Below are 27,394 nucleotides of genomic sequence, written 5' to 3' on the forward strand. Positions count from 1 at the left end.
TGGCTGATTTCTTTAGATTTTCCCATGATGTCAAGCAAAGAGAGTTTGAAGGTAGGCCTTGAAATACATCCACAGGTACACCTCCAATTGACTCAAATTATGTCAATTAGCCTATCAGAAGCTTCTAAAGCCATGACATCGTTTTCTGGAATTTTCCAAGCTGTTTAAAGGCACAGCCAACTTAGTGTATGTAAACTTCTGACGCACTGGAATTGTGATACAGTGAATTATAAGTGAAATAATCTTTCTGTTAACAGTTGTTGGAAAAATGCACAAAGCAGATGTCCTAACTGACTTGCCAAAACTATAGTTTGTTAACAAGAAATTTGTGGAGTGGTTGAAAAATGAGTTTTAATGACTCCAAGCTAAGTGTATGTAATATTCCGACTTCAACTGTATAAGCCTACATCAGTGTAAGAATCAACGCAATAAATGTGTGATTAACATCACAAGCCAACATCAAGAATAGCTTGTGTGGCTAATCCTTCATCAAACAGGCTGATTTGATATTCTTTTTAATTAACACATCTTTCCCGAGTCCTGCACCTCCGTGATGTACTCACCACATCATAGCCAGTAGGCGCTCTGTTTCGCGAGGCCACCACCCCCACACCAGTGATGGGGTCCATGGGCAACTCCGGCAGTGCGTCTGAAAGCTCCCGAACCTCAGGCATCATGGGAGAGTTCTGAGGAAGGAAAAAAAAAAAACACAGCTAGAGTTCAGTGCCTCAAGAACTGTCTGATTGGGCTGAAAAGGTCAAGCGAAAACAGGTCTAATGTAAAAGTTGCCCCTAAGCACAGATCTATGGTTATGGACCCAGTGCTAATGACTAGTAAGACACACTGTCTGTGGTTAAAGATTACAGGGGGGGGTCTTCAACCTTTTCTAGCATGTGGGCTACTTTAAAAATTATGAAACATGTCACGAGCTACTCATAAAATGTTTTCCTAGCTTTTAAATAGGCAGTTTTTGTATTTTCCAGTATGACCTTCCCTGTATATTTTGTAATTTAATGTTTTACTCTCAATTTTACAATTATTCATAAAGAACTAAAATGTGATGTCCATGTCAATGGTTGAATCACATCCAAAGACAATTTTCTAATAAAATAAAATAAACCTGACAAGAGACAATGTGAGAGAAAGCGAACTGCCATTACCATTATGAAGATCAACCCCAGAATAAATTATTCAATTGGAGTGTTGAACCAGCAGGTTCATAGAATGATGATCCCATCTTACATTAAGGGGATTGGAATTAGCCCACTGTTAGACCAGGCAGGGACTCATTATAGAGTGCCTTCAGAAAGTGTTTACACCCTTATTGACTTAATTCCACATTTTGTTATGTTACAGCCTGATTGGATTCACACAATACCCCATAATGACAAAGTGAACATATTTAGATTCACGTTTGGCATCAATGGATTGTACAATATTTACCCATTATTATTTTCAAAATGATTCAAGCTCTGTCAAAATGTATTGTTGATCATTGCTAGACAACCATTTTCAGGTATTGACATATATTTTCAAGCAGATTTAAGTCAAAACTGTAACTGAGACACTCAGGAACAGTCACCGTCTTCTTGGTAAGCAACTCCACTGTAGATTTGGTCTTATGTTTTAGGTTATTGTACTGCTGAAAGGTGAAATCATCTCCCAGTGTCTAGTGGAAAGCAGACAACCAGTTTTTCCTCTAGGATTTAGCCTGTGCTAAGTTCTATTGCGTTTCTTTTTTTTATCCTGAAAAACTCACTAGTTCTTAACAATTAAAAGCATACCCATAACATGATGCAGCCACCACTATGCTTGAAAATATGGAGAGTGGTACTCAGTAATGTGTTGCATTTGCCCCAAACATAACACTTTGTACTCCGGACAAAAAGTGACTTGCTTTACCACATTTTCTGCAGTTTTACTTTAGTGCCTTGTTGCAAACAGGATGGATGTTTAGTGCCTTGTTGCAAACAGGATGGATGTTTAGTGCCTTGTTGCAAACAGGATGGATGTTTAGTGCCTTGTTGCAAACAGGATGGATGTTTAGTGCCTTGTTGCAAACAGGATGGATGTTTAGTGCCTTGTTGCAAACAGGATGGATGTTTAGTGCCTTGTTGCAAACAGGATGGATGTTTAGTGCCTTGTTGCAAACAGGATGGATGTTTCGGAATATTTTTATCCTGTATAAGTGTCCTTTTCATTCTGTCAATTAGGTTAGTATTGCAGTTTAACTATAATGTTGTTGATCCATCCTAATTGTTTTCCTATCACAGCCATTAAACTCAGTAACTGTTTTAAAAGTCACCATTGGCCTCACGGTGAATTACTGGAGCGGTTTCCTTCATCTCCGGCAACTAGGATGGACGCCTGTATAGAGTTAGGATGGACGCCTGTATATTTGTAGTGACTGGGTGTTTTGACACACTATCCAACATGTAATTAACTTCACTATGCTCGAAGGGATATTCAATGTCTGCTTTTGTATTTTTACACCCATCTTCCAATAGGTGCCCTTCTTTGCGAGGCATTGGAAAACCTCCTTGGTCTTTGTTGTATAATCTGTGTTTGAAATTCACTGCTCGACCTTACAGATAATTATGTGTGTGGGGTACAAAGATGAGGTAGTCAAAATCATGTTTAACACTATTATTGACATGCAACTTATATATCACTTGGTACACATTTTTACTCCTCAACTTACTTAGGCTTGCCATAACAACGGGATTGAATACTTATTGACTCAAGACATCGAAGACATTTAATTTCTAATTAATTTGTACAAATATTGAAAAACTCTACTTTGACGTTATGGGGATAGTGTGTTGTGTGTAGGCCAACCAGTGACAAATCTAAACGTAATCAATTTTAAATTCAGCCTGTAAAACAAAATGTAGAAAAAAGTCAATGGGTGTGCTGTGCATACTTCCTGAAGTTACTGTTTGAGCATTTTGAAATGATAAAAACTACAACAACAAAAAAAATATTTGGATCACACTATTCTCTCTGCTTCTCCTCAATTCAGCAGACTGTAGAGGACAGGTTTCAAACCAAGAGAAAGAAATTTGATCCAAAAAAATCATATTAATCTTTGGTCTCAACAGTCTGCACTGACAAATAGATCACAGAGGCCCTTACACAAACTGCGCCCTTCCTCTGTGCAGACCACAGAATCCCACAGCCTCATTCCTAATCTGACTTCATACAGCAAAACAAAGATTCACAACAGCACCTCAGAAACAATGAATAGAACATTAAAATCCTATGTTCCAGACAGGCACCTAAAGCCGCTAGAGCCAAACGGCACCTGAACATGTTTGAACATCGTCTCACCAGTTGCAGACACAACAGTGCAACAAATACGAGTAGGAGGGGACAGGGTACTAGTTTTGACCTCAGTTTCACAGAGAGGATGTGGCCTGATTATGACCATTTACCACTGCACAATAGACAAGACCAGCAGGATTTCACTGATGTCTACCTGAAAGCAAATATAATCAAATGCTAGTTAACAAAACAAGACAAAAATGTTAGTTGGATTGTTGGAGAAACAACATTGGTCCTGACATGTATTAAGGAAAAGCTGATTCCAATGCTCCGGACAGAAATTACTCAGAGGTAAAAAGGGTAACCTGGCCTCCTTAATAACAAACAGAATCAGATTGCTTCGTAAATGCTTTGCAGAATTAGAGATTGCAAAGAACACTGCCTCGAACAGCGCAGCAAAAACAGGTTCCACTGATTCACAGATAGGACATGGAATGGAGGGGACCTGACAGTCTGGGTGTGACGGTTTAAACATTAAAAAAGTTTAATCTCTCCCCACATTCAAAGCACAGTGCCGTTATCACACAACTACAACTAGCAGGCAGGGCTCTAACGTGCGACAAAATATGTTCCTGGGCGACCAGTTTTATTTTGGGAGCACTAACACCCATAAGCACTCCCATTTCGTTGCGTCGGATGTCCTGCATGTCAATGGAGACGTCCACAACGGAGTGGAAACGCAACGGCGGTTGAAGGCTGCGTTGCGAGACGGACACTGCATACTTACATTTTGTTCCCTTCATCTTCAGTCCAGCCAGATCACATTGAAGAACAGGTACTTACCACAGAAGAAGAAAAACATTTGGTTTTCGATTATGGCTTTATGGGATAGCTAGCAACTTGTAAACAGTTACCCATTCCTATACGAGTACTAGTGTATTTTAATAGTAATGTTAAAAATAATACACATTGGCTGTTCAGCCAATTATATTGACCGTTGCCTCCCGTTTAAGTTTATTGTGATGGTAATGACGTTTGTTTAAATTATAATTATTGGGTGGTGGTCACTAGCTACAATGGTATCTTCAAGCTAGCTGCTCTTAGAGAAACAAAACATGTTTTATTATCACCTGAAACAATATATTTATCCTGTCGTGAATGAAAAAAGGTAATTTTGCACCCTTCCAAAATAAATGTGATCTTTGACGAGAGACAGTCTCTCCTCCATCTTGCATTACAAACACTACACTTGTCTGTTCGGTAGAGTGAAAATAACATAAAAATATCTTTTTTTACTCCTGTACGTAATGAAATACATCACGATGTAAACGGGCATAGCAGGCTGACTACACTGCTCGCTGCAAAATAAATGTAGAAAGCTATGTTATTCAATTATTGCACCGACACTGCGTGCGCCAACGAGCGTCTGCGTTGCCATGGGCTAAAATAGATGTCAGTTCTATTTCTGATGCAGATCGAGCTGCAAGTCCTGCCTCTCCCATCTCCTCATTGGTTTATAGAAGCAGATACGCACGTGCCATCTCCTCATTGGATATACCCACTTGGGTGACTGAAAGACGAAAGAGGTCGGTGGAGGTAATGCACCTAATTTATTAAAGTTGCCAATCGCAATTATAAAGTCAAGAGAAGAAAAGGTCTAGAAGGAGGAAAGATGACTAGAAACGATTCGTTTGACCATTTTGTGTGTGGATTAATTGTCGGAGTAGAGGACCTTGTGCATTTCAGGTAAAATAACAACTCAATGTTTATATCCCAGGACAAATTAGCTAGCAACAGCAAGCTAGCTAAATAGGACAAATTTGCTAGCAAGTGCAAGCTAACTAGCTAAATTGCTATAAAGGTTTAATGCTTTTTGACCTGTCCCCAAATTAAATGTCATTGGTTCAGAGTTTGTTTTGATATTTTAACCTGCGTGTCCTGATCGCGTTTGGTGTGGGGGGGACAAAATAAATGTATGCTCGATGGCGCACAGCCGGTTTGGGTTCCGTGTCAGGCTTCACTGCACGGTTGTTTCCGAGCGCCCTAGATAAACAAGCAAGTGCAGATTCGTTGGCGCAATGTTCACACCACACTCTACAGCGAAACGGCATGCTTCTAGCCCAACCATCTCAAAAGATCTGACCCGTATTACCCGCGCAAAATTATCTTCCTATAGCAGTAGCGGATAACCAGGAAAGCATTTTACAGTCATAAACCACGTTATGGGCCGCTTTATAAAAATAGAAAATTGTATCAAATTAAATTAAATTGTATTTGTCACATGCGCCGAATCCAACCTCACAGTGAAATGCGTACTTAAAAGCCCTTAACCAACAACGAAGTTAAGAAAATCTACTCGTGCATCGACTTTGTCAACCATTTATTTTACCTTTATTCAGTCACATTACCTCATTGGCTAGCTAGCTAACAACCTGGGAACTTTAGCAGTACATCCAAACATCTGGTGGCACAGAGAAAAGAAAGGGGATATCTTGATCAATGATCATAGCAATGAATGAATGACTGATTTCTTGCATGTCATCACTCAAACTTTACGTTTTTAAAAGGGGACCGTGTTCAATTTTCAATGACCTGCATCGCAATAGGAAAATAGTGCTTTTATACAATGTAGAAACCTAATATGATATTTCAATGACAGAAATTCGTATCAACATTTTAGCTTTTATAGTAAACAAATATATTTTTTGTGAGTTTAATCTTGGTGGGCAGGCTTTCATAGTTAAATCATATTTTTTAAAGTGTTACATATTAGTTTTGGGGGACAACACGTGCTTTAAACATAGCCTAGATCGAATTCATATAGTCTGTATCTCAATCAAATAAAAAATATATTTTCTGTTTATATTTTCTGTGGTTTTCATAACTAAGTTAGGCGCATCATTGCTCCCAATATTTATTTTTAATTTAAAGCCCTGCGAACAGGTCCCAATCATCATCATCATCATCATCGTAAAGGGAGAAAATGTCAACAAATATGTTTACCTAACGCAATAACGCTGTACCGTTAGTAAGAGGGGATATGCATCTTTCTAGTTGTCTGCCACGGATATGAAGTCCTCCGTGTGCACCGTGGTTAAAAGTTGGGAGGGGGGGGGAAATACACTGATTACAGATTTCATTGCAGTTGATATGCAGCCATTGTCAATGGCCTTTGTGAGTTGAGGTAATTTGCTAAATGAAGGACTGTCCGTGCCATTTGAACTGCGACTCGTGCTACTGAAACAAGTGTGTCTTCCTCATCAATATCACTGTGCACCGTTTACTCTGAAACAAGTGTGTCTTCCTCATCAATATCACTGTGCACCGTTTACTCTGAAACAAGTGTGTCTTCCTCATCAATATCACTGTGCACCGTTTACTCTGAAACAAGTGTGTCTTCCTCATCAGTATCACTGTGCACCGTTTACTCTGAAACAAGTGTGTCTTCCTCATCAATATCACTGTGCACCGTTTACTCTGAAACAAGTGTGTCTTCTCCTCATCAGTATCACTGTGCACCGTTTACTCTGAAACAAGTGTGTCTTCTCCTCAGTATCACTGTGCACCGTTTACTCTGAAACAAGTGTGTCTTCCTCATCAATATCACTGTGCACCGTTTACTCTGAAACAAGTGTGTCTTCCTCATCAGTATCACTGTGCACCGTTTACTCTGAAACAAGTGTGTCTTCCTCATCAATATCACTGTGCACCGTTTACTCTGAAACAAGTGTGTCTTCCTCATCAGTATCACTGTGCACCGTTTACTCTGAAACAAGTGTGTCTTCCTCATCAATATCACTGTGCACCGTTTACTCTGAAACAAGTGTGTCTTCCTCATCAATATCACTGTGCACCGTTTACTCTGAAACAAGTGTGTCTTCCTCATCAATATCACTGTGCACCGTTTACTCTGAAACAAGTGTGTCTTCCTCATCAATATCACTGTGCACCGTTTACTCTGAAACAAGTGTGTCTTCCTCATCAATATCACTGTGCACCGTTTACTCTGAAACAAGTGTGTCTTCCTCATCAATATCACTGTGCACCGTTTACTCTCTTTTCAACAGGTTGTTATTAGCCTTCACCAAAATGGGAGTTGAGACAAAAACAGCATTAGAAAGCAAATATTCTTCCCCTTTTTAAAAAAAAAAAAATCAGTAGATACCCACATCTGGTGGTTTCTTTTGCCCTGCGTTTGATTTGTGATTTAATCTTAGTGGTCTTTTGTTAAACATGAAACAACGTAGGCTCCTTGACGAATGAAAATGGTATTTGCCTTCAAAACATTTTTGCTGCATATTTCAGTCTGGAACCTGTCTAGGTTTAGGGGGAGGGGGTTGTCACCTACTCTAAAAAAAAAGGCACACTAGAGCAGTTTGCAACAAAAAAAAGCCTAAAATATTCCAAAACCACAGCTCTTAGTTGGAACACATATTTCCCTACTTTTATAAACCAGTATATTTTTAATTGGAGTTAAAGCTGTGGTGATTTGGTAGAAATGTCTACAGTTTTCTTTGTGTATCCCATCCTTTCTTATAGACCCAATGGGAGCTTGGGTGCGCAGCACGCTGGTGTCTGTAGAGGGAGTGGTCAGATCCAATCTGACTGAGACACGTAACGGAGGGGAAAAAGAGAATGTAGGGAGAAGAACTGTGAACACTTGGCTAGGTTTATTTTTTTATGCCAGTTGTCGAAGCAGTGTCCAGATGCACAAGCCTACTGTATGACTGTGGTAGTACTTCATCCCAGCTGTCATTCCAGGCAATAGGATTTCACATACTTTATGTTGGATTTCCCCCTTTTGTCCTCTCTTTTTAAGTGGGCTGAATATTGAGACTTGGGGGGGGGACATCAAAACATAGCAGCATATTAATGAGAGCTGAACTCTTTGGAGTTTGCACAGAGCAGGCAACACACTCTGGAGGCTACCTAGGCAACCGGGGCCCTCCCGCCTGGCATCTCCTTGGCTACCCGGCTCCCTTGCCAAAACAACTGACATAAAGAGGCTGTGTCAACTTCGTGAGGTAAACAGGAGCAGTTTGAGGCAAAGGGAACAACTGATGTGAAATGTATACCACAGGTTTAGGAGGGGACAGAAACCCCCAAGTCACTGGAGTTGAAGCAGCTGATGGTGACAGGCTAGAGAGAGCAACCTGACAAGTGACTTGGTGGCAGGCACCTGACAGTGACAGATATATTAGGCTACTGTACAACCAGGTAACTCACTCATTCACAGAACCAGGAAGAAGCTGGACATCATAGCCGTACACACAAGCATGTGCATAAACAGTGAGAACAAATGCATAGTGGCTGGTATAGCATGTAGGAATCCAGCATTTGTCAACAGCAGAGGTTAGGTGGGTCGCTGGGCTAGCCAAGAAGCTCAAATGCACAACTCACCCATACATGCACAAGCAGAGGGGTCCGGCCATGGTCGCCACACATTACACTGTTGTTCACTATGTACATACCACTCACATGTGTGGCTGCTAATGGGGCGAAGCAGGTCCATACCGAGCAGAGTCCTATCTGAATTCCTCTTGTGAAAAAAGACATTGCTAAGGAGACAGGGAGGAACACGACTGCCAAGATTGCAGAGACCATCCAGGCGCTGTATCTCTGCTTACAGTAACAGGAGCTGAACAGCAAGTGAACACACTTGACACACACACACACAGAGAGCCTGGAATGTGTCATTAACAGGCCTAGATTAGTTTGAGAGCAAGGACAGTTAGAATAGGTAGTGAGTTAAGTAGTCAGCTTGCATTAGGCTAGCTTTGGTCCTCACATGAAGAAAACAAAAACAGCCTACATACCCTAATACAGTAGGACTTTACAACAATTGGCTTCCTTGCCCCCTTTTTCTGAAGAGAAACTCAAACAAACATCAATTTAAGTGTTAAGTCAACTGCTTGGGCAAATGTAGTAAACGGAAACTACCCAAATGTTATGCTCCCACAACAGTTACGTGAAATCATGAGTCACTTCCTCAAGAACCAGTTCCTCATTTAGCTCAAAGCAGGTATGTGAAATCATGGGTCACTTCCTCAAGAACCAGTTCCTCATTTAGCTCAAAGCAGGTATGTGAAATCATGGGTCACTTCCTCAAGAACCAGTTCTTCATTTAGCTTCCCTCCTCTCTCATATTATTAAAATTAACATAAAGAAAACTACCGCACGCAAGATGGAAGGGGAGGAATACCAAAATGTCTCAGCATTCCAAACAAAAAGGCCTAGGCTACCAACACATCTAAATTGAAAGTAGTGGCTACTTTGTTTAAAAGCTGTATATTGAGGTCTTTCAATGTGTAACTCATATTTATTTACCCATTTGTAATCCCGGACAATGACTTACCAGACGCACAACTTCCTCTCTCTTCATGTAAGAATCATGTCTGAGGCTAAATCCAATGAATTGCTGAACAAGTGTCAGCTAAAATTAGCCAGGTCCATCATCGGATTTGAATTACTTTTCTGCACAGAGATGGTTCTCAAGCATTTAGCCTTGCCTACCTCATGCAGGACAAGTTAACACGTACACCCCAGTAAAGATGATCAAACCTTTCAAACTGAACAAATCCAGCAACAACAACACCCCAGAACAAATTAATATAGTAAGAAAGTTACAGTAACTAGGTCTTCTGTATGCCTTGGCAGAGCACCAAGCACTGACTACAGACTACCAGACCAAAAACAAATTTACCAGCTATCCCTGCATTTTGCGAATTTAATGACTCCAATTTGGCTATTACATTTTAATTCTTACAAAACTGTTTACAAAATGTGCCAATCACATTCCATAGGCCTAGATAGGAAGAAGTATGCATTTCTGTTTTTAAAAGTTAGGTGGCTGATACAAAGAGTTTGAGACTAAACTGCAATTATACTTAGCTGTAGACTCACTCAACTCAAAGAGTAAATGCCTGCATCTCTTGGCTGTTTACTATTATATCTGAGGCCTCAACAATATTCTGAGTGACCCGAAAGCCATGCAAAGGAATACCATTATAGCTTATCTATATACACTTTCTTGCCAACAAATAGGCACAAGATTGCAGAATACCTTGCTTGGTGTGCATGAGAGTAAATATCTCCATTGGGTGTGTAGCCAGCACAATTTCCTTGGATGAAAAAACAACAACAATGTTGTATGACTGAATGCACTGTGTAGGAAACTAGCTAAATAAGTGGCCTGCTGTATTGACTGGGAACCTAGCCTACCTACAGACCTAGCTAGCGAGCTTCCTCCAACTAAATATAGTTAGTTCATTAGCTAGGTAACGTTAGTAAATATATATATATATATATGGCTGTAGAAAGACATACGCTGCTAACTAGCAGCGAAAGTTACTCTTTGGTAAGAGAATGCTTGCTAGCTGATTGTGTGAGTCCTTGACATTGGCACATAGCTTAACGTTAGCAAAACATCGGCAGGCAGCTAACGAACACAGCCAGTGCTAGCTAGCTACTTAGCTAACGTGTTCATTCACATTTCTAACTTAACGAGGTAACTACAAGTCTATTAAAATAACCAACACGGCTTGCCATAATATGGTAACAGTAGAACTGGTTAATTAAGTTAGTAAACAAAGCTAGCAAGCTAACGAACGTTAGCATCTTTCGCTCCGAAAGAAAAGACAACGAAAGACAAAGTTAGCATGCACCATCGGTAGCTAGTTACGTTAGCAGGTTAATTATGCAAAGCAAAATTAGCAACAATATACAATCCATATATATTACTCCAAATGTGTCATCATCTCGTTAAATCTCTCGTATAGACTTAACTGTTACTCGCGGCACAGTGTCCCTCCTTTTCAGACAAAAGCATCTTTTCATGACCACAGAAGCAGCAGGGGGGGCTAGCAGTAGTGCTACAAGCCGCGGTCTCGTTCGAGGCCACCGCAGAGAGAAGCAGATGCTAACTACTTAAGCAGCTAAGCTAACTAGCTAGTTTGCAAGCTAACTAATCGATTTCTTACCCAGTGAGGACCAACAATTCAGATTTTTTTTTTTTTTTAACAATCTTGGTTTAGACTTTCTATCTTCTTTTCCTCTTCTCCCCCTTTTTCGGGAATTACAGCCGCAAGAAATGCATCCTTTGTGGGATGTTAGCTAATCCCCCCCCCCAACGAGTTGATTTACTGAGCATTTAGGTGACTGAGATTGTAGCTAGCGGATTCTAATAGCTGCCATTTGTGGACATTGCAGTGAGAGAATGAGGGAGTGTACCAAGGCAGAAGTGATATGGTAATACCCCCTCCCTCCCTGCTCATGTTTGTTTTGTTTTGTGACGGACATATCAACAGTGCATGTAGTTAAGAACTATAAATGAGCCCGCTATGAATTCTTTGCTTCTGATGAAAAATGTACTGTCATATTGTTTTCCTTTTAATTTCAAAATCAAATCAAATGTATTTATAAAGCCCTTCTTACATCAGCTGATATCACAAAGTGCTGAACAGAAACCCAGCCTAAAACCAAACAGCAAGCAATACAGGTGTAGAAGCACAGTGGCTAGGAAAAACTCCATAGAAAAGCCAAAACCTAGGAAGAAACCTAGAGAGGAACCAGGCTCTTCTGGCTGTGCGGGGTGGAGATTATAACAGAACATGTCCAAGATGTTCAAATGTTCATAGATGACCAGCAGGGTCAATAATAATAATCACAGTGGTTGTCGAGGATGGTCAGCACCTCAGGTCAGCACCTCAGGAGTAAATGTCAGTTGGCTTTTCATACTCAATCATTCAGAGTATCTCTACCGCTCCTGCTGTCTCTAGAGAGTTGAAAACAGCAGGTCTGGGACAGGTAGCAGGTCCGGTGAACAGGTCAGGGTTCCATAGCCGCAGGCAGAACAGTTGAAACTGAAGCAGCAGCACGGCCAGGTGGACTGGGGACAGCAAGAAGTCATCAGACCAGGTAGTCATGAGGCATGGTCCTATGGCTCAAGTCCTCCAAGAGAGAGTAAAAGAGAGAGAATTAGAGAGAGCATACTTAAATTCACACAGGACACCGGATAAGACAGGATAAATACTCCAGATATAACAGACTGACCCTAGCCCCCCGACAAATAAACTACTGCAGCGTAAATACTGGAGGCTGAGACAGGAGGGGTCAGGAGACCCCAGGGCCAAAAAGGCAGGATATAACCCCACCCACTTTGCCAAAGCAGAGCCCCCACACCACTAGAGGGATACCTTCAACCACCAACTTACCATCCTGAGAAAAGGCAGAGTTCAGCCCACAAAGATCTCCGCCACAGCACAACCCAAGAAGGGGCGCCAACCCGGACAGGAAGATCACATCAGTGACTCAACCCACCCAAGTGATGCACCCCTCCAGGGACGGTATGGAAGAGCACCAGTAAGCCAGTGACTCAGCCCCTGTAAAAGGGTTAGAGGCAGAGAATCCCAGTAGAGAGACGGGAACTAGCCAGGCAGAGACAGCAAGGGCGGTTCATTGCTCCAGTGCCTTTCCATTCACCTTCACATTCCTGGGCCAGACTACACTCAATCATAGGACCTACTGAAGAGATGAGTCCTAATAATTTCCTTCCCCATTATTAGTTTATGTGCATATTCAGCTACAATCTGAGTTAGACCTAGCCTTTGATCATTACTCAGTTCCATTACACATAAGAGTCGTTGGACAAAGGCATCTTCTGTATGGGGGAGTTACTGTGTTTTGTAACAAGTCGCCAAACAACCTATGGGAACATCCCTTGTGCTTAATATCAAAGAACTTTACAGTCACGTCACACCCTTACTATATCCACGTGACCTGTCACTATGGACGGGTCAGCTGACAACATCAGCAGAAGTATTTTATTTTTATTTAACTAGGCAAGTCAGTTAAGAACAACTTCTTATTTACAATGATGGCCTACACCGGCTAAACCTGACGACGTTGGGCCAATTGTGCACCGCCCAATCATGGCTGGGTGTGATACAGCCTGGATTTGAACCAGGGTGTCTGTAGTGACGCCTCTAGCACTGAGATGCAGTGCCTAAGACCACTGCGCCACTCAGGAGCCCAAAAGTCTGCTTGAGTTGTGATTCTGGATGGCCAGATAGCTACCAACAATGATAACAAACTGCCATGGTTCTGGATGGCCAGATAGCTACCAACAATGATAAGAAACTGCCACGGTTCTGGATGGCCAGATAGCTACCAACAATGATAACAAACTGCCATGGTTCTGGATGGCCAGATAGCTACCAACAATGATAAGAAACTGCCATGGTTCTGGATGGCCAGATAGCTACCAACAATGATAACAAACTGCCATGGTTCTGGATGGCCAGATAGCTACCAACAATGATAAGAAACTGCCACGGTTCTGGATGGCCAGATAGCTACCAACAATGATAAGAAACTGCCAGGGTTCTGGATGGCCAGATAGCTACCAACAATGATAAGAAACTGCCATGGTTCTGGATGGCCAGATAGCTACCAACAATGATAAGAAACTGCCATGTGGGGAATCGTAAGTGACTCATTTCAGCTAGTTTAATCTTGTTCTTGATACCATTTCTTGTTATGAGGTGTTTTGACTGATTTCATGTCAATGCTAACATGCAAAAATTCCCTAGCTAGCTAGCTAACCAACAACTGTAACAATGTATTTGAGAGACAACAAGTTTACATGTTGTCAACATTCTATGCCATCCATCTGTTTTGCCCCATAGTTGCGCGTGTCGGTTGTTGCTAAACAACCAACCTGTCTATAAAATGCAGTGTGGCGTGACATACTGTCTTGTCTTCACTCATGTCGGGGCGGCAGGGAAGCCTAGTGGTTAGAGTGGAGGGGCGGCAGGGTAGCCTAGTGGTTAGAGTGTAGAGGCGGCAGGGTAGCCTAGTGGTTAGAGTGGAGGGGCGGCAGGGTAGCCTAGTGGTTAGAGTGTAGAGGCGGCAGGGTAGCCTAGGTGTTAGAGTGTAGAGGCGGCAGGGCAGCCTAGTGGTTAGAGTGTAGAGGCGGCAGGGTAGCCTAGTGGTTAGAGTGGAGGGGCGACAGGGCAGCCTAGTAGTTAGAGCGTTGGACTAGTAACCGGAAGGTTGCAAGTTCCAACCCCTGAGCTGACAAGGTACAAATCTGTCATTCTGCCCCTGAACAGGCAGAATGACTGTTCTTAGGCTGTCATTGAAAATAAGAATTTGTTCTTAACTGACTTGCCTGGTTAAATAAAGGTAAAATATATATTTTTTTACGTGTTTTACATTACAAGATTACTTTTTAAAAACACCCTTCGGCCTAGTGTGTTTTCATCATCACATGCTAACCAGCCCTTAATCATAGCAACATTTCATTTGCCTCCCCACTCCTCACAGGAAAGTCTTGAGTTGCATACACCTTGCCCGGTTAGGGCGTCGAGTGCCTACTTTGCTGCAACAAGAACTGTTTGTCAAACAGAACAGCTTTCGTGGGGATAACATCAAAAGGGGGGCGCTGTCTCGAAGCAGAGACTGGCACATTGGACGACCAACGCAGTGTCAAAATGAATACGCTGCAGCAGGTAGAACAACTCCACATGGCATGGTAGCACACTCCACCAGGGGTATGGCCACTTCATGGGCCTCGTTCAGAGGGGCCTCCCCTAGACTCTATCTGTGCTGCTGCAAGTTGGGCAACACCCATGACTTTCATGAGGTACTACAGACTCAATGTTATGTTCACACCATCAGTGGGATCTGTGGTTCTGGCACACTCTCTCAACTCAGATAAGTGAGCGTACCGTGAACCTTGTACTTACTTACTTATCAACCATCAGTGAGATTGGATGTTCTATACAAAGGCTTTCCACTCTTGGTGCTGTTGCACCTCGTGTTGTAAGTTCTAGCTTTCAGCTTGCCGTGTGTATACCACAGTTGAAATGTTGTGTTAATTTTGTGTTACTCTCTTGGGGTAATTATATTCTGTTACATACTGTGGTGGATACAAGGACGTCCCAGAGATTCATCTGGGTTTAATTTAAATGGTGAGTTATCCTACTCTGTTGTCCGAACAACCTCTTTCACACAGCCTCTGATAGGTCGTTTGGTTACAAGAACGAAAGAGAACGTTGGGTTACGGATGTAACCTCAGTTCTCTGAGAAGAGTAACAAGTCGCCAAGCTTTCATGTTGTTCTTCCACCTCCGTGGGGTTCGACTGAAGTAATAGACAGCATGTCACGCCACACAGCCTTTTATAGTGACAGGTGACATGGGTACAGTAAGTGTGTGGCGTGACTGTGAACATCTTTGATATTAAGCATCTCCATCACATCTTGTGAAGGGGAAGGAGTTCCCGTAGGTTGTTTGGCGACCCATTAAAACCAAGGTTACATCCATAACCCAGCGTTTTGTTAAGAGCCGCGACGCTCCATCTCAACATCAACATGCATCACCTGTGGTACCTTTTCTTTCATATCAGCGAGGAAGGCTAAAAAAGATAACCAAGGACATCAAGCACCCCGAGCCACTGCCTGTTCACCCTGTTCTCATCCAGAAGGCGAGGTCAGTACAGGTACATCAAAGTTGGGACCGAGAGACTGAAAAACAGCTTTTATCTCAAGGCCATCAGACTGTTAAATAGCCAGCTAGCACCCGGTTACTCAGCCCTGCACTTTAGAGCCTGCTGCCCTATAGACATAGACACGGAATCACTGGCCACTTTAATAATGGAACACTAGTCACTTTAATATTGTTTACTTACTGCTTTACTCATCTCATATGTATATACTGTATTCTATTCTACTGTTTTTTAGTCAATGTCACTCCGACATAGCTCGTCCTGACATTTATATATTTCTTAATTACATTATTTTACTTTGAGATGTTGCACTGTTGGAGATAGGAACACAAGCATTTCGCTACACCTGCAATAACATCTGCTAAATATGTGTATGTAACCAATTACATTTGATTTGATTCATAGGGTTAGGGTTCCCACACGGCCTTATTGTCATCACTTTAAACAATGCTACTTAATATAATGTTTACATACCCTACATTACTCATCTCATATGTATATGTATATACTGTACTCTATATCATCTACTGCATCTTTATGTAATACATGTATCACTAGCCACTTTAAACTATGCCACTTTGTTTACTTACCCTACACTACTCATCTCATATGTATATACTGTACTCGATACCATCTACTGCATCTTGCCTATGCCGCTCTGTACCATCACTCATTCATATATCTTTATGTACATATTCTTTATCCCCTTACACTTGTGTGTATAAGGTAGTAGTTTTGGAATTGTTAGTTAGATTACTCGTTGGTTATTACTGCATTGTCGGAACTAGAAGCACAAGCATTTCGCTACGCGCGCATTAACATCTGCTAACCATGTGTGTGTGACAAATAAAATTTGATTAGATTTTTTGATTTGATCTTACAACGCTTGTTTACGGAAGACAGAAGGGACTGCCTGTGCTAATTAGCTATCTGCGTCTCCGAACACCTGCGTGTAAACGGAAGACTCACATCACAAATGTTTTGTCACTGAAAAATACTGTTGCCTGCAACTACTACTACTTAACAAAGTATTAATGCAACATTAACAAATGTTGGTCCCATGTTTCATGGGCTGTAATGGAATATCACAGAAAATGTTCCATATTCACAAAAAGCTTTTTTCTCTCAAATGTTGTGCACAAATTAGTTTACATCCCTGTTAGTGAGCATTTCTCCTTTACCAAGATAATCTATCCACCTGACAGGTGTGGCATATCAAGAAGCTGATTAAACAGCTTGATCATTACACAGGTGCACCTTGTGCCGGGGACAATAAAAGGCCACTTTAAAATGTGCAGTTTTGTCTCATGACACAATGCCACAGATGTCTCAAGTTTTGAGGGAGCGTGCAATTGGCATGCTGACTGCAGGAATGTCTACCAGAGAATTGAATGTTCATTTCTCTACCATAAGATGACTCCATTGTTGTTTTAAAAAATTTGACAGTACATCCAACAGGCCTCCCAAACGCAGACCACGTGTAAACCTGCCAGCCCAAGACCTCCACATCTGGCTTCTTCACCTGCGGGATCATCCAAGGAGCGGTGCTGAAGAGTATTTCTGTCTTTAATAAGGCCCTTTTGTGGGGAAAAACAAATTCTGATTGGCTGGGCCTGGCTCCCTAGTGGTTGGGCCTGGATGCCAAGTGGGTGGGCCTATGCCCTCCCAGGCCCCATGACTGCACCCCTACCCAGTCATGTGAAATCCATATATTAAGGCCTAATTAACATATGTCAGTTGATCTGTAACCCAGTAAAAATCTTTGAAATTGTTGCATTTATATTACTGTTAAGCAGATTTTGATGTGATATGAAAGTAAAGGGATTTATGTTTCTCGAACCATACCGCAATTGAGAATCGATTCATGTTTAGAAAGAGTATTTGACTGTTTTGTCTTCCAGAGCCAGTTCACCCTTTAAACAGAACATGTAATATCCTTGGACTAAGAAGTAACGTATATATTGAGCTAAGGTAGAACAAACTAAAAAATGGTCTCCTAACAGGAAGTTATTTGTTTGCTTGGCTGGCTGATTGGTTGCTTGCTTGGCTGACTGACTGGTTGGTTGAATGAAAAACACAAACCGGACAACACCAATGCAATGCATTAGACCTAAACACACACACACAGGTATGATGATGATGGAGCTATTCTATAATTTGTAGTTTAGTCTACCAATAGAGTAATAATTGCAAGACTATACCCAGCTAGCACATAATGTTGTGAGAACCATATATTTCTTAGAGCTTGGCGAGAGTGTGGCTGTCCTATGGTTATTTTACATACAACATTCCTATAACGTTTCGTTATTTGTTCTAATTTAAAGTAATTACTTATTGTGCAGAGAACGTTAAGAAGCAACGTTCTTCTGTGGGAATTTCAGTACTTCAACATAATGTTTTCTACAGGTTTCCTCATGGTTATATTTACATTCATGTTCTCTGGAAAATTAAAGACAACTTTCCATAAAAAAACAGTATAATGTTCAAAGAACATTCTAAGAATGTTATTTTATAACATGTACATTCCGTTGTCAACATCAACAAAACACTCTATGTCCTCTATCTTGTTAAGTGTGTTATTGGCCACACTTGATCTTAATGTGTGCTTTGAAATGGGGTCTGTTTGAATAGGCTGAAATGAACCGCTTTGTGTTAGTAAAAAAATAAAAAACATGGCATGCTAACTCCATCCTGGTGGAGAAGTGGACTAATTCCATAGATAGAGAGCAGAAGAGCATATTGTTTGAAATCTCACTGACACAATAAAAAATGAATGTGTTTGCCTAAGCTAGGGGTCCCAACAAGAAAATGGTGCCATCTGGTTTACTTAATATATGGAATTTGAAATTATTTTATACTTTATATGCTTAAATATATTTGAGGAATTACATTTACTTTTGATACTTAATTATGGGGTGGCAGGTAGAGTGTTGGACTAGTAACCGAAAGGTTGCAAGATCAAATCCCTGAGCTGACAAGGTCAAAATCTGTCGTTCTACCCCTGAACAAGGCAGTTAACCCACTGTTCCCCGGTAGGCCGTCATTGAAAATAACAATTTGTAATTAACTGACTTGCCTAGTAAAATATTTAAAACCAAATACTTTTTCTATCCTGTATGACAATTGGGTACTTTTTCCACGACTGTTCGAAACAGTTAACCCAAACAGGCTAACAGTGTTATAGAAAGTCTTATTGAAACATGTTCTCAGAACTTTATTTTAATTACCTTCAAATAACCGATAATTTCCTTTCTCAGAACGTTACTAAAGACCTCCCAGGAAAACTTTCAGGGAACCATAGAAAAGCATTCTCAGAACCTTCCTGCAACCTAGAAATGTACAATCCCAGAGCAGGTGCAATTTTCATTAACATGCTCAGAACGTAAAAATGTATGGCTTCGTTCCCAATTCCAATGGGAATCCAAAAACGCACGTTCCTACAACTTCCAAGGAATCAAATGTGCTAGCTGGGTAATGTTATAATTACAGCACTATTAACAGTATGTATCCTACTAAGAAAAAATGGTTGAATAGGTAGGTTATAGTATACAATGCATAAATGTCCCAATCCATCTACACTGCATGCCCTTCAGAAATGCAAAACCCTTTATGATGATTGATAGAAAAATGATCAATAAAACTAATGGAGGGAGAAGGATAGTGTCAGGAGAACAATGCACCTGTAAGCGGAGTAAGACTGACACGCACAAATCACAACGGATGATCCCCCCCCCCCCCATCCAGAAATGTAGGCCAAACAATAAACATGACACCCGTCACACACCCCTGAATGTGGGTACCCACATTGGCTTGTCACTTAGACCTAATCCCTCAACAGGACACATTTACTGAGCTCAGTATTAAATCAATTTCTCTCTCGATCCTCCATTTCTTTCCATGTCCTCCCTGCCTCATGCTTTCATCTGTCTATACTATGACAATGACTCCACCCCTCTCCACCTCTACTGTGACATTGGCTCCACCTATACTATGACGTTGACTCCACCCCTCTCTACTATGACGTTGACTCCACCCCTCTCTACCTCTACTGTGATGTTGACTCCACCCCTCTCTATCTCTACTGTGATGTTGACTCCACCCCTCTCTACCTCTACTATGACGTTGACTCCACCCCTCTCTACTATGACGTTGACTCCACCCCTCTCTACCTATACTATGACATTGTCTCCACCCCTAACCACCTATACTATGACGTTGACTCCAACCCTCTCTCCCTATACTATGACATTGTCTCCACCCCTCTCTCCCTATACTATGACGTTGACTCCACCCCTCTCTCCCTATACTATGACGTTGACTCCACTCCTCTCTCCCTATACTATGACGTTGACTCCACCCCTCTCTCCCTATACTATGACGTTGACTCCACCCCTCTCTCCCTATACTATGACGTTGTCTCATCCCTCTTTCCTTACACTATGACATTGTCTCCACCACTCTCTCCCTATACTATGAAGTTGACTCCACCCCTCTCTACTATGAACATTATTGTATTATGTTATTACTTTGAGACTTAGGAGGAATGGGAAAAAATGTCAGTCTCTCGATGTGCAAAACTGATAGAGACATACCCCAAGCGACTTACAGCTGTAATCGCAGAAAAAGGTGGCGCTACAAAGTATTAACTTAAGGGGGCTGAATAATTTTGCACGCCCAATTTTTCCGTTTTTGATTTGTTAAAAAAGTTTGAAATATCCAATAAATGTCGTTCCACTTCATGATTGTGTCTCACTTGTTGTTGATTCTTCACAAAAAAATACAGTTTTATATCTTTATGTTTGAAGCCTGAAATGTGGCAAAAGGTCGCAAAGTTCAAGGGGGCCGAATACTTTCGCAAGGCACTGATGTAATCTTCCTGTCCGGGTTGGCGCCCTCTCTTGGGTTGTGCTGTGGCGGAGATCTTTGTGGGCTGAACTCTGCCTTTTCTCAGGATGGTAAGTTGGTGGTTGAAGGTATCCCTCAGGTGGTGTGGGGGATGTGCTTTGGCAAAGTGGGTGGGGTTATATCCTGCCTTCTCTTGTCTCAGCCTCCAGTATTTACGCTGCAGTAGTTTATTTGTCGGGGGCTAGGGTCAGTCTGTTATACAGTGCCTTGCGAAAGTATTCGGCCCCCTTGAACTTTGCGACCTTTTGCCACATTTCAGGCTTCAAATATAAAAATATAAAACTGTATTTTTTTGTGAAGAATCAACAACAAGTGGGACACAATCATGAAGTGGAACGACATTTATTGGATATTTCAAACTTTTTTAACAAATCAAATACTGAAAAATTGGGCGTGCAAAATTATTCAGCCCCTTTACTTTCAGTGCAGTAAACTCTCTCCAGAAGTTCAGTGAGGATCTCTGAATGATCCAATGTTGACCTAAATGACTAATGATGATAAATACAATCCACCTGTGTGTAATCAAGTCTCCGTATAAATGCACCTGCACTGTGATAGTCTCAGAGGTCCGTCAAAAGCGCAGAGAGCATCATGAAGAACAAGGAACACACCAGGCAGGTCCGAGATACTGTTGTGAAGAAGTTTAAAGCCGGATTTGGATACAAAAAGATTTCCCAAGCTTTAAACATCCCAAGGAGCACTGTGCAAGCAATAATATTGAAATGGAAGGAGTATCAGACCACTGAAAATCTACCAAGACCTGGCCGTCCCTCTAAACTTTCAGCTCATACAAGGAGAAGACTGATCAGAGATGCAGCCAAGAGGCCCATGATCACTCTGGATGAACTGCAGAGATCTACAGCTGAGGTGGGAGACTCTGTCCATAGGACAACAATTAGTCGTATATTGCACAAATCTGGCCTTTATGGAAGAGTGGCAAGAAGAAAGCCATTTCTTAAAGATATCCATAAAAAGTGTTGTTTAAAGTTTGCCACAAGCCACCTGGGAGACACACCAAACATGTGGAAGAAGGTGCTCTGGTCAGATGAAACCAAAATTGAACTTTTGGCAACAATGCAAAACGTTATGTTTGGCGTAAAAGCAACACAGCTCATCACGCTGAACACACCATCCCCACTGTCAAACATGGTGGTGGCAGCATCATGGTTTGGGCCTGCTTTTCTTTAGCAGGGACAGGGAAGATGGTTAAAATTGATGGGAAGATGGATGGAGCCAAATACAGGACCATTCTGGAAGAAAACCTGATGGAGTCTGCAAAAGACCTGAGACTGGGATGGAGATTTGTCTTCCAACAAGACAATGATCCAAAACATAAAGCAAAATCTACAATGGAATGGTTCAAAAATAAACATATCCATGTGTTAGAATGGCCAAGTCAAAGTCCAGACCTGAATCCAATCGAGAATCTGTGGAAAGAACTGAAAACTGCTGTTCACAAATGCTCTCCATCCAACCTCACTGAGCTCGAGCTGTTTTGCAAGGAGGAATGGGAAAGAATTTCAGTCTCTCGATGTGCAAAACTGATAGAGACATACCCCAAGCGACTTACAGCTGTAATCGCAGCAAAAGGTGGCGCTACAAAGTATTAACTTAAGGGGGCTGAATAATTTTGCACGCCCAATTTTTCATTTTTGATTTGTTAAAAAAGTTTGAAATATCCAATAAATGTCGTTCCACTTCATGATTGTGTCCCACTTGTTGTTGATTCTTCACAAAAAAATAAAGTTTTATATCTTTATGTTTGAAGCCTGAAATGTGGCAAAAGGTCGCAAAGTTCAAGGGGGCCGAATACTTTCGCAAGGTACTGTATATACAAAAGTATGTTGACACCCTTTTAAATTAGTGGATTCTGCTATTTCAGCCACGCCCGTTGCTGACAGGTGTATAAAATCGAGCACACAGCCATGCAATTTCCATAGACAAATATTGGCAGTAGAATGGCCTTACTGAAGAGCTCAGTGACTTTCAACGTGGCACCGTCATAGGATACCAACTTTCCAACAAGTCAGTTTGCCAAATTTCTGCCCTGCTAGAGCTGCCCCGGTCAACTGTAAGTGCTGATATTGTGAAGTGGAAATGTCTAGGAGCAACAACGTCTCAGTCGTGAAGTGGTAGTCCACACAAGCTCACAGAACGGGATCCACCGAGTGTCGTAACGCGTAAAAATCGTCGTCTGTCCTCAGTTGCAACACTCACTACTGAGTTCCAAACTGCCTCTGGAAGCAACGTCAGCACAACTGTTCATCGGGAGCTTCATGAAATGTGTTTCCATGGCTGAGCAGCAGCACACAAGCCTAACACGGAATCCAAACCGGCTGCGTGCGTGCGCCATCGTGCGCATTCGTGCATACATCCATTTTGTCCCCCTACACCAGACGTGATCAGGAAACGCAGGTTAAAATAACCACAAAAAAATCTGAAGCAATGACATTCATTTGGGGACAGGTCGAAAAGCATTAAACATGTATGGCAATTTAGCTAGTTAGCTTGCACTTGCTAGCTAATTTGTCCTATTCAGCTAGCTTGCTGTTGCTAGCTAATTTGTCCTGGGATATAAACATTGAGTTGTTATTTTACCTGAAATGCACAAGGTCCTCTACTCCGACAATTAATCCACACATAAAATGGCCAACCAAATAGTTTCTAGTCATCTGTCCTCCTTCCAGGCTTTTTCATTGTTGAAATTATATGGTGATCACATCTACACTTTCATAGTATTAACACGACAACCGGCAAAACAGTTCATCTTCCAATCACCCACATGGGTATAACCAATGAGGAGATGGCAGGTGGGTACCTGCTTCTATAAACCAATGAGGAGATGGGAGAGGCAGGACTTGCAGCTCGATTTGTGTCAGCAATAGAACTGACTTCTATTTTAGCCCTTTGCAACGCAGACGCTCGTTGGCGCACGCGAGCAGTGTTGGTGCAATAATAGAATTTGATAATCTTGTGATTATTGTGACTTTGCCATTGTAATTGTTTGTAAACTTGTGTAGTATGCTATCCATTTGTTGTTTGTATGCTACTCTTTGTATGACATTTTAATATTTGATTATTAACCAATGATATTAGGCCACTCTTGGCCATGATTACAGACACCTGTGTCTTTTGACACTATATAAACGAGTCATCCCGCAGTGTTTGTGACTATACCCCGATGAAGACAGCTTGGCTGTCGAAACGTTGGTAATTACATTTTTGCATCTGAGCTCGTAGAGTGTGCGGCTCTCTTTTATTTTCATGCAATAATAGAATAACATGGATATACTAAATGTATTTTGCGACGCTCGCGCACGCGACATGTCCGGTCTGGTCAGCCTGTAAGATTGCCATGCGCAATGCGAAGTGTCGGCTGGAGTTATGCCGCCATTGGACTCTAGAGCAGTGGAAACGCGTTCTCTGGAGTGATGAATCGCTCTTTACCATCTAGCAATCCAATGGACAAAATCTGCCTGAATGCATAGTGCCAACTGTAAAGTTTGATGGGACGATGACTAATGGTCTAGGGTTGTTTTTCATGATTCTTCTAGGCCCCTTAACTCCAGTGAAGGGAAATCTTAACACTACAGCATGCAATTACGTTATAGACGATTCTGTGCTTCCAACTTTGTGGCAACAGTTTGGGGAAGACCCTTTCCTGTTTCAGCATGACAATGCCACTGTGCACAATGCAAGGTCCATACAGAAATGGTTTGTCGAGATTGGTGTGGAAGAACTTGACTGGCCTGTACATAGCCCTGACCTCAAACCCATCGAACACCTTTGGGATGAATTGGAACGCCGACTGCGGGCCAGGCCTAATCGTCCACCACAGGTGCCCGACCTCACTAATGCTCTTGTGGCTGACACAAGCGTGCACGCTCGCTCGCTCACTCACCCGTTTAGTATCTTTTGACTGGCTGGCATTGCCATGGTGCCCTAGTCGAGCCCTCTGCCAGACCCCCCCACCCCATGGTGGCGGTGAGTGCCACCATCTGCTGCGCCACACGGGCATCATAATCTCCCCATAATGACATTAGCGGCACCATCAGTTACCGCCTGGCACAGGGATTTTTCAATCAGCCAGGGAATCATAAATAATTGCGCTAAGTATCTGGCACCAGATGTGCGCACCAGCTCTTGGCTGTCCGGAGATGAATAGTATCACAGCTGTGTCTGGTGTTGTCTTTTTTTTTTATATGATGGAGCAGTCGAATAACGATATGGCCCTTTCTCGTCTCTCTAATGAGCCTAGTCTCTCGGTCTTCCATAGCTCTCTCTCAATTGTTTTCATGGTCTGAGATGCATTCAAGATAATTGTGTGTGGTGTGGCTGGGTGGGGGGGGTGACGTGGTTACAACAATAATGCTAAGTCTAGGCCCCAGTGTATGGGGTTTAAGTATATTGGCAAGAGCAGAAATGTTGACAAGCTATGTAATGTCGCCCCGGTGACAAACACTTCCAGCCCCTGTCAAATGTGCAAATCCCTATGCATGCTGGGAAAACATAGGCTCAACAATATTGAGATATGGTGATATGGCACACCAGGGTAGTGTTCATTAGGAAGGACGTCTTGAAACCAAGTTAAGACGGGGAGGTACTACCTGACCTTGTCAACTAAGAACACAGATGTGTTTTCTATTGCAAAGCGTTTTGCTACTGAACACAACCCAGACTTAACATTATAGTCTTGATAACCTGCTTGACATTCTCAACAGCTCTGATACTGGTGAACCATGACAATAAAGGGTTAAAGACCACGAAGCTGATGTTCAATCAATCTTAAGAATGAACCTGTAGACAGAAAACCATGCTGTTTCTTTTTGTTTACTCATTAAGTTAACAAGATTCTAGCCCTGTTGATAACAGCATCTCTCTCGCACACAAACACACACACACACGAATTAAACAAAAGCCCTTGTGTTCTTGTATTCAAAACGAGGCAGTGAAATAATTGATGGCATTGTTTGCTTGAACATACAGTAAGTAGAGAGGACTATCTTTGCCATTTTGAAGATGCGTTTGAGTGTAATGGAGACACAAGACATGTAAAAGAGCCCTGGGTGATTTGTCTCGGTGACAGAGCCTGCAGGGTAGAACCCATCAGGTTCTCATTGTCATTTCAGTCACAGTGTGGGTTTCACCAATGAGCTTAACTAAAATGAATGACTAAAACTATATATAAAGACTCCCACAAAGACAAAGACAAGACCCTTGATTAAATCCAAGTGCATTAGCTTGAACAGAGTAACTTGGAATAAAAAAAAAAACTGAGTTGGGGCGAAGGATAGAAACTCAGGTATTGACTAAATGTATCTGCACATTTATCATCATTTATTTTTCCACCTTTCGAGGCTTCTGTGTTTAAGGATGATAGATGACTCAAGATGTCTTCCTTCCCTCCAGACGCTTTCTGCTCTGGTAAGTGTGTCCGACACGGAATCATTTTGTCACTTTATTATCTTGTCGCATACGTTTGTCACAGCCCTCGTATGCGTGTCATCTGTGTTCTGTCCCCGCCTACTCGTTTTCTGTCTGTATGCAACGGTTTGAAAAATTACCATGTGTAGCAGCTTTCAAAATGTCCTAACTTTATGGAGACTGTCCGTACTTAGAGTAGAATTGTAATGTTCATTAATGAAGGTAAATTATAGCTTGTCTGGTGTATCATACCCTCAACCCTCCAGCAGTGAGATATAAACAACAATCTACTTCCATTTTGTTGTTGTTGTTTTTTCATTATGATAGACTTGCAAACAATATCATGCCATCTGCAAACACAATGTATTCCTGCTCATACTCCCTATATGAGTGGCTTGGGAAACATTCAACACATGTAGATGAAGTGGAGTTCTATAACGAACATTAAACTAATCACCAACCAATGTCTTTAGGACCGGTGCCATATGCGATCTTCTGAAATGGATGATGTCATCACCTCGTTAGATCCTCTTTCCCGAAGTAGACACTACCACGTATCCTACCTCAACCCATGGAGGAGACACTACCACGTATCCTACCTCAACCCATGGAGGAGACACTACCACATATCCTACCTCAACCCATGGAGGAGACACTACCACGTATCCTACCTCAACCCATGGAGGAGACACTACCACGTATCCTACCTCAACCCATGGAGGAGACACTACCACGTATCCTACCTCAGCCCATGGAGGAGACACTACCACGTATCCTACCTCAACCCATGGAGGAGACACTACCACGTATCCTACCTCAATCCATGGAGGAGACACTACCACGTATCCTACCTCAACCCATGGAGGAGACACTACCACGTATCCCACCTCAACCCATGGAGGAGACACTACCACGTATCCTACCTCAACCCATGGAGGAGACACTACCACGTATCCTACCTCAACCCATGGAGGAGACACTACCAAGCACCTTGCTTTGAAATGGGATAGATATTTATACACGGAGTATACCAAACACTAGGAACACCTTCCATAATTCTAATTATTTCCACAGTTGTGTCAACTTGGCTGGATGTCCTTTGGGTGGTAGACCATTCGTAATACACACGGGAAACTGTTAAGCGTGGAAAACCCAGCAGCGTTGCAGTTCTTGACACAAACCGGTGCTCCTGGCACCTACTACCATACCTCGTTCAAAGGCACTTAAATATTTTGTCTTCACTCTCTGAATGGCACACACACACCATCCATGTTTCAATTGTCTCAAGGCTTAAA

At 42.0% G+C, this 27,394-nt stretch overlaps 1 protein-coding gene across 3 annotated transcripts in view; it reads right to left on the bottom strand.

Annotated features, from left to right (window-relative positions):
• mvb12ba (multivesicular body subunit 12Ba) overlaps positions 1-11,495 on the bottom strand; it is a 42,107-nt gene extending 30,612 nt beyond the window's left edge. Inside the window, exons 1-2 of one of the 3 annotated variants that reach the window (XM_021601552.2) lie at positions 11,244-11,495; positions 564-686 (exon numbers count right to left, since the gene is read on the bottom strand). In XM_021601552.2, the coding sequence (XP_021457227.1) occupies positions 564-677 (114 nt within the window). In that variant the 5' untranslated portion in view covers positions 678-686; positions 11,244-11,495. The other 2 variants (XM_021601551.2, XM_021601550.2) reach the window with 2 other exon arrangements.
• Between the last annotated feature and the right edge of the window lie 15,899 nt (positions 11,496-27,394).

The sequence above is a fragment of the Oncorhynchus mykiss genome, chromosome 5 (assembly GCF_013265735.2).
Source record: "Oncorhynchus mykiss isolate Arlee chromosome 5, USDA_OmykA_1.1, whole genome shotgun sequence".
Taxonomy (NCBI): Eukaryota; Metazoa; Chordata; class Actinopteri; order Salmoniformes; family Salmonidae; genus Oncorhynchus; species Oncorhynchus mykiss.